The following is a 12001-nucleotide window of genomic DNA, read 5'->3' on the forward strand; positions in this document are numbered from 1 at the left end:
CAGCGGCCCCTGGAGAACTCAAAAGGGGCTCCCAGGATAGGAGATGGGAAGAAGGCTGGGTCTTGGGTCCAGGTCGCCAGGCCCTGAGCCCAGCTCTGCCTCTGCCTCTCCTGCAGGTACTTCTTCTGCTCCGTGGCCTCCGCCTTGGCCGGTGTGGTCTGCCTGACAGCCATCCTGCTCTATATCTTCATCCAGTTCTTCATCAACCCAGCAGAGCTCCGCACGCACCCCTACTACAAAAGTACGCACTGGCTTCTCTGTGGTGTTGCTTCCCCTCGGGTCACTAGCAAGCGGTAGCCTGTCCCTCCGGCTGCCTTTGGGGTAAAAGCCTTCCTTCTGGGGAGCATCAGCCTGTCCTGCCCCCCAGCTAGGTGAGCAGTGGGGCTGGCAGGTGGGCAGCAGCCTCCCAGGCACCAGGAGGAGGGGTTCAGGGCCTGTGGGCACCAGCTGCTGAGGCCATGCTCCCAGGCAGCGCCAGGCACTGGAGGGGGCCCCTCACCCAGTCATCCTGGAGTTAGCCTTGGTGGGGTGGGAGGACAGGGCTGCTTGGGGATGGCTTCTGGGTGATGTGTGGCTGCGGGCCTCTGCTGAGTGGGTCCAGGACCTGGCCTTGAGAGCAGACGTGGGATTGGATGTGGCCTCAGAGGTATGTCCTGATCTCACCCCCAGACCTTATTTGGGAAAGGGTCTTTAAAGACATGATTAGGGATCCTGAAATGATCATAGATTACCAGGGAGTGTGTGTGAGGGGTGTTGCATCCATTGAGAACATCCCTATAAGAGACCTGAGGGACACAGCCACAAGCCCAGGGGTGCCTGGGCCCTGCTACACCCTGACTTCTAGGCTCCATGTCTGTTTAAACCACCCAGACTGTGGCCATTGGTCAGAGCAGCCCAGACACCGATGCTGGGAGGACCTCAAGTGGAGTACCTTTTGTGTCTGTCCTGAGTGTTCAGAGACCACAGCCCTTGGGGTGCAGAGCAACGCTGCCTGTCTCAGCCCAGGCCTCTCTCCAGAGCACGTCATCACAGCCCAGCACAAAGAGCAGGAGAATGGAGGCACTTGTGGCCCACCTCAGAACATTCCAGGGACTGCTACCCCGCCCGGGCTCCAACATCTCAGCAAGGCCCTGTGTCGGGCTCCAGAGCAGGTCTGGACAGTGCCCTGCTCCCAGGAAAGTGAGCCGCCAGCTACTACAGGGCCAGTGAGAGGATGCGGTGGTGGGACTGAGCCCCCACATCTCCCTTCTCCCTCTGCCATCTAACCAGAGCCCAGTTGCACCGCCCTTCTTCCTGGGGGGTGCGATGCCTGTGCACCTTTACCACTGGCCCACACAGCACCTGGCATGGAGGAGCCCTCGTGGCACAGACTGTCTGACCTGCATCTGCTCCAGAACACATCCTGGTTATTTCTGTGGTAAAAGGGATCAGTGGGGGTCTCAGCCAGACCAGGCCCCACTCAGCAAAAGAGCCGCCCATGCTTTGCACACAGCCAGCTGGAAGCCTCCACCTGCGATGCTCCCTGACAGTCTCTACACGTAGCCTGAGCCAGGGGGGCTAGCCGTGCCGGCAGCCTCCAGAACAGTCAAGGGTGGGTGCAGCCCTTCCCATTACATGGCCTCCCAAGGTCCTTACACACTCCAAATGTGGCTTGCAGCTGTGAGCGGGGACCTCAGCACACCCAAGTGCCCGCGCTGCACCTCTGCACATTTCCTCATGGCCTCCACACTGATGTGTAGCGCGGGGTCGCAGGGCATGGTGACCGCCTGGAGCCCACCAGCCTCTGTGGCCACAGCAGGTACAGAGAGGCCAAGTGACCCTGGCTTCTCTCTGGGACTTGCTGGCCCTGCAGCCATAGTGGGACCAGCTACACATGAATACCTGATGACTGAGGCGATCTCCTGGGTTTGCTGCTTCAGAAGATTCCACAGGGCTGCTTAACCACCAGTTCCCTGGGACACTTTGCTGTCATTGGTGGGAATTCATCAAAACAGCACCAGCTAAGGGGACAGCGTGGGGTTGACCACCCCACGGTCCAGCCAGCCCCCCACCCCCACGGTGTTGCAGCCCCTGAGGCCAGCAGCCACCTTTTGGGGCGCTACATAAGGGACTGGAGTCAAGCACCTTCTAGAGTGAAATGAGGGCATTTCAGCCGGAATTCCATCTCATGGGCCTGCTTGCAGATTCCTCAGTTTGGAAGTTATCAGCAGCCTTTGGCACACAGAGGACTGTGTTCTGGAGATGCCCCAAGGCGCTGGCTACAGCTCTGTAGTTCTCTGTGAGAGTGGCTGGTTGAGAATGGGGAAGGGCTAGGGCCAGGCAGCAGGCCAGGCTCTGGGTCCTGGACACTTAGTTATCCTCTTCCAGACCCATAAGTGGGATTGTTGGGGGTGGGTGTGGCTGCACTTAGGTAAGGTAAGGCACATCCCGGGGCAAGGAAGAGGGGCTCCCTTGGGCTGGTTTCCTTCTCACACTGCTGAGCCATGTCCTGAGGGGAGGTGCAGCCGCCGTGCCCCCGGTGATGGACAAGTGGGTGTCTGCCCTGCCTCCACAGAGATCTCCAACAAGAACACCTGGCTGCTGTTCCTCCCACTTTTCCCTGTAAAGACGAAGATCCCGGTGGTCCTCGGCATTGGGGTGCTAGTGCTGCTGTTAGATGTCATCAGCCTCCTACTGCTTGGGCACCTGCTTATCTTCCATCTCTACCTAAGTATGTGTCTGAGCCCCTACTCCAGTCAGGCCCCCATGCATTCGCTTGTGTCCCAAGTCAGAAGACCGCTCAGCTGGCCCCTGCCAGAAACAAGCACAAGACAAATCACAAGGCCGGAAGAGACACCCCTTGAGGGGCAGCAGGGCTCGTTCTGTTCTGAGACATCTGAAACACGAGAAGGATTTTAGGATTTTAAGAGTGAGTTTGAATGTTCAGAAATGAAGGAGCAGAATCTGAGGCAGGAACAGGGCACCTTGAAAAAAGATCAGGGGATTTAGGGAGGCACTAAATCCAAACAATGAAAAAAGTAAAGCAGTGATGGGTATCTGCCGACCAAACTCACCACAGGGAGCCTGGCGGTTTTCTGGTGTCCTCACAGCATCGTGTGCCACGGGCTCTGCCTGGGCACAGGGAGGGCAGGGTTCTCCCCATGAAGCCCTTCCTTGAACGTACGTGACTCTCTGTGGCCTCTGCGTGGGAGAAGGTGGCACCAGTGGGCCCTCCCAGCTGATAGAGAGTATCCTCATCCTCAGCAGAGCCAGACAGGACCAGCCTTGTGTAGCTCAGTTGTGGAAGTGATGCCCCATCACCTTTTCTGCAAGCTGCTGTATCAGCCTGTTCTCCAGGGGAGGGGACTCCACTAATGCCCTGAGGTGGGGGGAACTGCTGGGGGACACATCAGAAACTCCCAGCAGTTGGATGTTCCATTTCCAAGCTTGGGAAAAGGATATCCAGATGGGTCTGCAGCATGTGAGCAGGAGTGGGAGCGTTGGTGAGGGAAAGATCTCCCGGGAAGACACAGAGATGTGGGAGTGCCAGCAGCAGGGGTGGGGAAAGCCACCTTCACAAGTGGGAGCGAAAGCATCCTGAAGGACAGTGGCCCCCAGCTCCTGTAACGCTGGAGGGAACATGGTGGACACTTAGTGTACCCTGCGCTCTGGCTTCACTTCCTCAGCTGCATTTCCTCTTGTTACTCTCAGATGAAATTCAAGACAAGTGTGAGCTCTGGGAGACAGTGTGTTCTGACCATCTGATGGTGATGGTGGCTGTGCAAATCCATGCAAAAGAAGGAGGGTTTCCACTAGCATGTAACCAAGTGCAAGTTTATACCCTGAGACACAGGTTCTGAAGGGGTGTGAGGAGCCAGGTGGTGTTAACTGAGAAAGAGAAGCCAAAGCAAACAAAAACAAAAGCACTTGTACAAAGCACCCAGGAAGGGAAAAAAAAATAATAAATTAAAAAAAAAAAAAAGCACCCAGGAAGGGGATGGGCTCTGTTCCACAGGAGCTCTCTCCACCTGGGGAGCAGCCTCTGAGGGCTCCACGGGGGTGTGTGGAGCGGTCCGTGCTCTGTCTGCTCCTCGAGCTGCAAATAGGCTTTGGTGGGTGGCCCTTCTCACTTTCCAGAAATAATAAGCAGCCATCTGTCTTCATGTCTGTTGGTTTTAGGGAAAGAGAAATGGGAAGTTAGGCACCTCCACTGAAGCACATGGCTGCAACAGGCACAGAACCCATTTTGTGAATAGTGCTGTCTACCAGTAAACCTAGGCCTCAGAAGGTCCTCCAGCGGCCTGGGGTGTTCCTGCCATGATGCTGGAGCTAGTGTCCCAGCCCAGCAGAGCTGGGCACAGCCCTCAGCATCACTCCATATTGACTCTGCAGGCCTGGGAGGCAGGCAGGACAGCTGCTCCTAGGGTTGGGATCCAGCAGGCCCTAGGGGTGTGAGGAGCTGCTGTCTGCTGCCCACAGGCCAGAGGGGCTCTGGACTGGCCATCCAACAGTCCCCCAGGGCTCCAGCTTAGGAGGCAGCTCCCAGCACCCTAGATGGGGGAGCCCTGGACGGCTGGGTTGTGGCACATGGGCCACTCTGCCTACTTGCATAATTGTAACTGCCTGTTTCCTCCTCTGTCCTCTCTAGTGGCCAAGAAGTTGAGCACATTTGACTACATGACACAGCGCCGCCACCAAAAGACTCCAGCAAGAGCTTTATCAGAAAAGAAAGAGCTGTCCTTCCCAATAGGATCCCCACAGGTACGGGGTGTCTTGCTACTTCACTATTCATATTATGTAGGCCTGAGACAATGCCAGGGTCAGCTTGCAGCTGGGACTTGTGTTGGCACAATCCTCTGATTCTGTATGTGTGAGTGGGTGAGTGTGCATGGTGAGTGATGCAGTGCGTATGTGTGATTTATCTATGTTTAGAGATGCAGTGTATGTTTGTGTGTGGTGGTGTGTGAGTGTGCATGGTGTGTGTGGTTGTGTCTGTGATGCAGTGTATGTTTGTGTGTGTGTTTAGTGTGTGTGTTGCATGTGTGTTATACCATCTCTGCACTCACTATGTACAGAACCAAGCCAGGGGGGGCGACTCCTGGCAGGGCTGACGTCATTTAGGGCCACATATTTCTGCAGCTGCCTCTCATCAAAATGAAAAACATTTGCTTTTCAAAAGGTCACCATTAAGAAAATGAAAATAAAAGCCACAGGCAGAAATGAAATACTTGTAAATCATATATTGTGTCCAGAGTATACAAAGAACTTTCAAAATTCAGTTATAAGAAAAATGACCCACCACCTTAATTTTTTAAATGGGCAAAAAATTTGAACCAGCTGTTCACCAAGGAAGGTCTATGGGTGACAAAACGGTCAACATCATTTACCATTAAGAAAAAACAAATGAGGGATCCCTGGGTGGCGCAGTGGTTTAGCGCCTGCCTTTGGCCCAGGGCGCGATCCTGGAGACCCGGGATCGAATCCCACGTCGGGCTCCCGGTGCATGGAGCCTGCATCTCCCTCTGCCTGTGTCTCTGCCTCTCTCTCTCTCTGTGACTATCATAAATAAAAAAAAAAAAAAGAAAAAACAAATGAAAACCACAAGATCCATTACACATGTTAGAATGACTATAATCAAAAGGAAAAACAATACCAAGTGTCGGCGAAGCTGTAGAGAAGGAAGTCTCCTATGTTGCTAGTGGGGACAGCAAATTATATCACTTTGATAAGCAGCTTGGAATTTTCCTTAAAAAGTAAAATCTATTCTTTCCATTTAAGTCAGCGATCCCACTCTTAAGTTTCTTACCTGATAGAAGAGAAAACGTGAGTATTGTGGAACAAGGGTGCTACCACCCCCCCAGTGAGGTCATTCCCTGGGACCCAGGAGACTCAGAACTACTACTCAGAATTAACTAATAAGTGGCTTGAATTTTGTAGAAGAATAAGCTCACAGTCAATTTTTTTCACTTTATGAATTTTTATTGCCCACAGAAAGCAGACGATCCGAGTTCTTCTGCACATGGGTAAGTCTGGAAGCTTACTAGAGTGGTTTTATTTCATTATTTTTAAAAAGATGTTATGTACTTATTCATGGGAGACAGAGAGGCAGAGACACAGGCCGAGGCGGAAGCAGGCGCCCTGCGGGGAGCCGGACGCGGGACTGGACCCCGGGACCCCGCCCCCCCCACCCCCCCCTCCCCCGGCGCTGAACCGCTGAGCCCCGCGGGGGGCCCCTAGGGTGGTTTGACCTGTTTGAGAAATACTATACGCGCATAACGTATTGCTTTAAAAAGTCGTCTTTCCTCCAAAATTCTACAAACATCCTCCATATTCCTTGCTATTTTCCCTCTTTTCATTCACTGTCCTCGCATTTCGACTTCCAAGCGACCTGAACTGTCTGCCCAGGGCGACGGGGCGACGGGGCGAAGGTCACGTAGCTACCGCGGGCGCGGCTCCCCCCAGGACGCCCTGCGCCCTGCGCCCTGCTCCCCGGGGAGACCCTCTTCCGGCCGCGCCCGACGCGTCCGGCGGGGAAGCCCCTTTATAAAATCTTCATTGCCCTGGACAATTCCTTCACGATTCAAGTTTCCGGGAAACCTTTAAAATCGCTTTGCGCAGCTCCGAGAGACGCGGAGCGCCCGTGGCGGTGCACGGGCATCCCCTGGACGCGGGAGGCCTCGAAGCCCCCAGGTCACCGCCCCGGAAGTCGGTCTCCTCCGACGGAGCGGGCCGGAAGCGCCGCCGCACGCTCCCAGGTGTGCGCGGAAGTTCGGCTCTCGCGGAAACCTGCGGTGGGCGGGCTCCGCGTTCCGGCGGACCGGGGCTGGGACGGGGCCCGGGACGGGGGCCGGGACGGGGGCCGGGACGGGGGCCGGGACGGGGGCCGGGACGGGGCCCGGGCAGCTCCCCGCCACACGCCCCGCGGGAAAGCGTCTTCCCCCGGACCACCCGCTCGGTCCCTCGGCGTTGTTTCCACACGCCCGGTGGCGACGCTGCTGTGAAAACCGGCTCCTTCGGAGTTTCACTTGAAGCATCGCCTCACTGTGGTCCTTTAGGCACGACCTGAGCACATCCCCTCCGCGGTCCAGCCTGGGGGCGAGCCGCCGCCGGAAACAACCGACACTAAACCCGGCGTCGGGCGGGGCGGGCGGGGCGGAGGCTGCGGACCCGGGGGAGTCCGGGTGCGGGACGGGCGGGGCGGGGCTGGGGTCCTGCAGTGCCCCCCCCCCCCACCGCCCTCCCACTTGCTGCAGTCGCTCCTGGCGCTCTGAGTAGTGACACCAAGTACCATTTTAATAATCATTTGTGAGTTATACACACAATGCTTCGTTTTTATAAAATTATAATTGTGTAATTTCTTAAAAGCCCTTTTAATAATTCCATATACCATGAACACTGTTAAAAGAAATATGATTTTTAAAAAAGATTTTATTTATTTATTTATTCATGAGAGCACGAGAGAGAGGCAGAGACACAGGCAGAGGGAGAAGCAGGCTCCATGCAGGGAGCCCCACGTGGGACTTGAGCCTGGGTCTCCAGGATCACAACCTGGGCTGAAGGTGGTGCTAAACCGCTGAGCTCCCGGGCTGCCCAAGAAATATGATTTTTAAGAATAGAAGCTATTGTTTTTGGGATGAACCATATTCCTCAGTTCTGGAATATTATTTTTATTTTCAGCCTAATGTTCACTTCTTCAAAAGAAAACGAGCTCACCTTCCTGGTTGAAGTGGGTTGTTGTGTGAGAAGTGTCATACAAACCTCTGGGTGACAGCGGCAGTTTGAAGCAGTGGTGTTTCTTTATTGCAGAAGTGTCCCCAAGGGGTCCTGATAGCCTGAGAGGACACTGCTTGGACACTTACAGCCTTGTACCTTAGACAAAGCCTGCTGTAGCAAGCAGAATATCAGTTCCTAGATATCAAGGGATGTGTTTAAATCATGTGACATGATGCCAATCCAAATAAGAAAAATTAACTCTGTAAGTGTGGGTGGAGTGAGATAACATTAATTACAGGTAGGTTTTTGTGCAGGACTTTTTTTTTTTAAGATTTTATTTATTTATTCATGAGAGACACACATAGAGAGAGGCAGACACGCAGGCAGAGAGAGAGAAGCAGGCTCCACACAGGGAACTCAACGTGGGACTCAATCCCAGGTCTCCAGGATCGGGCCCTGGGCTGAAGGCAGCACTAAACCACGAGGCCACCCGGGCTGCCCCATGTGTAGGACTTTTTAAAGTGCTTCTCTCTAATGGTAGTCATCAGACCAGTTTCCTGGGAGTATTTCTTCTGGATTGTTTCTCTGTGGAAGGATAATCACATGTATTAAAGACAGTTCTTGCCTAATTCTATAGCTGTTGTACTTGGCTAATGTCCACCAACTGACTTCTATAATTTTCTATTGCTACATGGCAAATTCTCACCAATTTAGTGGCTTAAAACCAGACTCATTATCTCAGAGTGTCCCAAGCCTGGGTGAGTTCAGCGGGGTCCCTGCCTAGGGCCTCTCAAGGCAGCAGCCCCAGTTCACAGGTCAGCTGACGTTTCTGGAGGGAATGGAGAGGAATCTGCTTCTAGGCAGATTCAGAATGCTGACAGAGTTGTCCCATTCTCACACTTCCCACCTTGCCCCTCCGTCTCTAAGTTGGTAATGGTGAGTCCTCTTGTCATACTTCAGATTTCCTGGATTTCCTCCTCTTTCTCATTTCTCATTTGTGAAAGGTTCATATGATTGTACTGGACCTACTTGGGAAATCAAGGACAATCCTCCTGCATTCATTGCCTAGAGCTGCTGCTAGAAATGAGTGTGGAGTGGTACGGCCATGGGTTCTGAGGCCCATCACCTGGTCCATTTGTGAGTGAGCCATGCTGTGCCCACGGGCTTGTGGATGCAGTGGTCCAGGGTAGGGCACTGCAGTAGGAGGAGTGCCTCTGTGGCCTCCCGTTGGCGAGCTGGTGGAGACCTTTAGCCCTGGAGAGCTCTGGCAGGGTGTCTACCGTTGTGCAGTCCAAGCAGGAGAGCTGCTGGCTCTGAGAGTCCACAGACGAGGGCATCGCCATAAAGGCGAGCATGTGGCGCTTCGCAGCCCTCAGTGGCACGCTCCGAGCTCACTGCCCAAAGCAGGCTCCTTCTTTGCTGATGGGAGTCTCTCCTTCCTTCTGCCCCGTCCCTACAGAGAGAAGCACAAGGAGCCGCAGCCACCGCCGAAGTATCCAAGTCTGTGCTCCACCACTACCATGTACTCAGAGAACTCCTTGCTGCTGAAGGTGAGCACAGAGCCACAGGGCACGTGTGTGCGATCTAGGAGGAGAGCCGCATGAAGGGTCTCCGGCTCCCCCAGGAGTGAGGACAGAAGGTGGTGCTTGGAATTCCTTGAGTGACGGGTCTGAGACATTAACCTGGTCCCCAGGGATGCTACTTATATGGGAACAAAGGTGGGGAAGGGACTAGAAGAAACAGTGAGGGATAGAAAATATCCTTAGCTGTGGGGCTTGTATTGTGTGTGTGTGTGTGTGTGTGTGTGTGTGTGCAAGAGGGAGGGAGAGGGAGGGGGGATGCAGCACAAACATGGGTTTACTACAACGGAAACGATATGTGTGCTTTGGTGAAAGAGACAGATGTGTGCACTCAGCAGGTTTTGAGGGGCACCAGAAAATAAAGTGATGACTGGATGATCATCTGGTAAAAAAAATATGTACAGTGAACTTTTAACAACGATAGAACCCAGATGTCGCTATTTGGGTGTTATTGTACAATCCTTACAACTTTTCTGCATGATGGCAATTCTTGTTTAAAAATGCTAGGAACTAAGTCTTAGGAAACAGGTGTGGAGTAAGAAGTGTCTGTGTGTGTGTGTGTGTGTCTGTGTGTGTCCTTCACAGGCCAATAGGGCTGCTTCCTTCTGGACCCACTCATTTTTGCAGCGTCTGGGAGTTTCCGGTGCCGTATTTTAAAGCAGGGTTTGTGACTTTTCTGACGTTGAAGGTCACAGGGGACCTTAGGTTTTCTGTGGGAGGAGTTTCATCCCAGCAGAGCCCCTGCAGGACAGCAGAGGGAGAGCTCCTAGTACTAACTTACCAGGAGGAAGAGGCCACCCCCCCACCCCCACCCACTTGTAACAGTGATACTGTTAGCAAAGTCATTTTCCTTCCTGACACACCTACTAGATGTTTGGAGACACTTTCGTGGAGACTGTCATGCCTCCCACCCATACCTACTCCCCGGGCTCCGTCACTAAAGATGACCCTCATTCCAAGGCGCGAGCAGGTGTTTCTTTGCTGCCCTGAACCCAGGTGACCCCGTGTTCCTGTTTGCCTGGGATAGTCCCATTTGACACCTGCTGCCAGCCCCGACCATGTGGCTGCCACTGTGACAGACACTTTTCCTTGATCATGATGTTAAATCCTGCTACACTTTCTCCCAGATGCAGCTATGTTTTTTCCACTTGGTGTCCAACAGGAAGAATAAGGCCAAGCTTACCTCCTAAATGCACATAATATTTAAGCCTCTGAAAGCTGATCCCTTGTCCTATCCCACCCCTGGCAGGACAAATTCTTGTCAGTATTGAAGAATATAGAATACCAGATATGCACAATGACTTCTTAATGCAAAAACGGTAACATCATAGGCTTGGATCTCTTCAATTTTTCTATACTTAAAACGTCTCAAGGTTGAAACATGCTTTTTTAAGAAAGGGAGTTACCATTCAACTTAGCTGACATGAATGACCAAAACCGAGTCAAAAAGAGAGGGATGCCTGGGTGGCTCAATGGTTGAGCAGCTGCCTTTGGCTCAGGGTGTGATCCTGGGATCCGGGATCAAGTCTCACATCGGGCTCCTTGCATGGAGCCTGCTTCTCTCTTTGCCTATGTCTCTGCTTCTCTCTCTCTCTCTTTCTATGTCTCTCATAAGTAAATAAAATCTTTTAATAAATAAATAAATAAATAAAATCTTAAAAAAAAGAAATAGAAAATTCAAATAGACACATAACAAACAAAGATAATCACTAACTTAAATTTCCCACAAAGATCCCAGGGCCCAATGGTTTTGTTGATAAATTCCATCTGATATTTTAAGAAGAAAATACAAGCAGTTATGCACATCCTTTCAGAAAAAGAAGGAAGGAGCACATCCTAGCTCACTCTGTGGAGTCAGTGTGCGACACCAACACCAGACAATGTCATCCCAAAGAGGAATAGCATGAGCTGATGCTATACATAAATATAGATGCAAATACCATTAACAAAATATTAGCACACCAAATGTAGTTACAGAGAAGCAGGATTATACATAGTGACTAAGTGAGGTTTATTTTAGGAATGCAAGGTAACACTCGAAAATAATGTAATAAGCATCTTAATAAAACAACATTAAACCAGAAACTGGTTAATCAGAAAAAGCATTTGACATGAGAACACATCCATATATGACAAAAACAATTCCACAACCCAGGGGATGGGGAGCACCCTTAATCTGATAAAAGAGCACCTGATGAAACTTGTAACTAATTCACACTTATTTTTTTTAAAGATTTTATGTATTTATTCGTGAGAGACACACAGAGAGAGGCAGAGACACAGGCAGGGGGAGAAGTAGGCTCCCTGCCGGGAGTCTAATGTGGGACTTGATCCCAGGACCCCAGGATCACGCCCTGAGCCAAAGGCAGATCCTCAACCACTGAGCAACCCAGGTGCTCCTAACTCACACTTAATTCATACTGAATACTTTCCCCTTGAGACTGGGACAGAGCTAAGAATGCCCACTTCAAACTTCTATTTGACAGTTTACTATAGTTCTAGCCAGTGCAACACAGCAAGAAATATAAATTAAAGACATAGATTTGAAAATCAAACTGTATTTTTTTGTGTGCAAGATTTAATAAAAAAGCAAACAAAAATAGGAATGTTCAAACTGTATTTATTTGCAGGAAACATGCTTATAACAAATCTGCAAAAAAATAATCTGTAGAAATAATAAGGTAGCTCAATAAGGTGGTGGGATACAAAATCAATATAAAAACCTCAAT

General features: G+C 51.6%; 1 protein-coding gene across 5 annotated transcripts in view; it reads left to right on the forward strand.

Moving 5' to 3' along the window:
* LOC144302397 (palmitoyltransferase ZDHHC11-like) overlaps positions 1-12001 on the forward strand; it is a 43603-nt gene that overhangs the window by 7762 nt on the left and 23840 nt on the right. For 4 of the 5 annotated variants that reach the window (XM_077879672.1, XM_077879673.1, XM_077879674.1 and 1 more), the window contains exons 4-8: positions 117-241; positions 2555-2710; positions 4628-4740; positions 5971-6002; positions 9152-9241. In XM_077879672.1, coding sequence (XP_077735798.1) covers positions 117-241; positions 2555-2710; positions 4628-4740; positions 5971-6002; positions 9152-9241 — 516 coding nt within the window. Of the gene's footprint in view, positions 1-116; positions 242-2554; positions 2711-4627; positions 4741-5970; positions 6003-9151; positions 9243-12001 lie in introns of all 5 variants that reach the window. The other variant, XM_077879675.1, reaches the window with a different exon arrangement.

This window comes from Canis aureus, chromosome 31 (assembly GCF_053574225.1).
Source record: "Canis aureus isolate CA01 chromosome 31, VMU_Caureus_v.1.0, whole genome shotgun sequence".
NCBI lineage: Eukaryota > Metazoa > Chordata > Mammalia > Carnivora > Canidae > Canis > Canis aureus.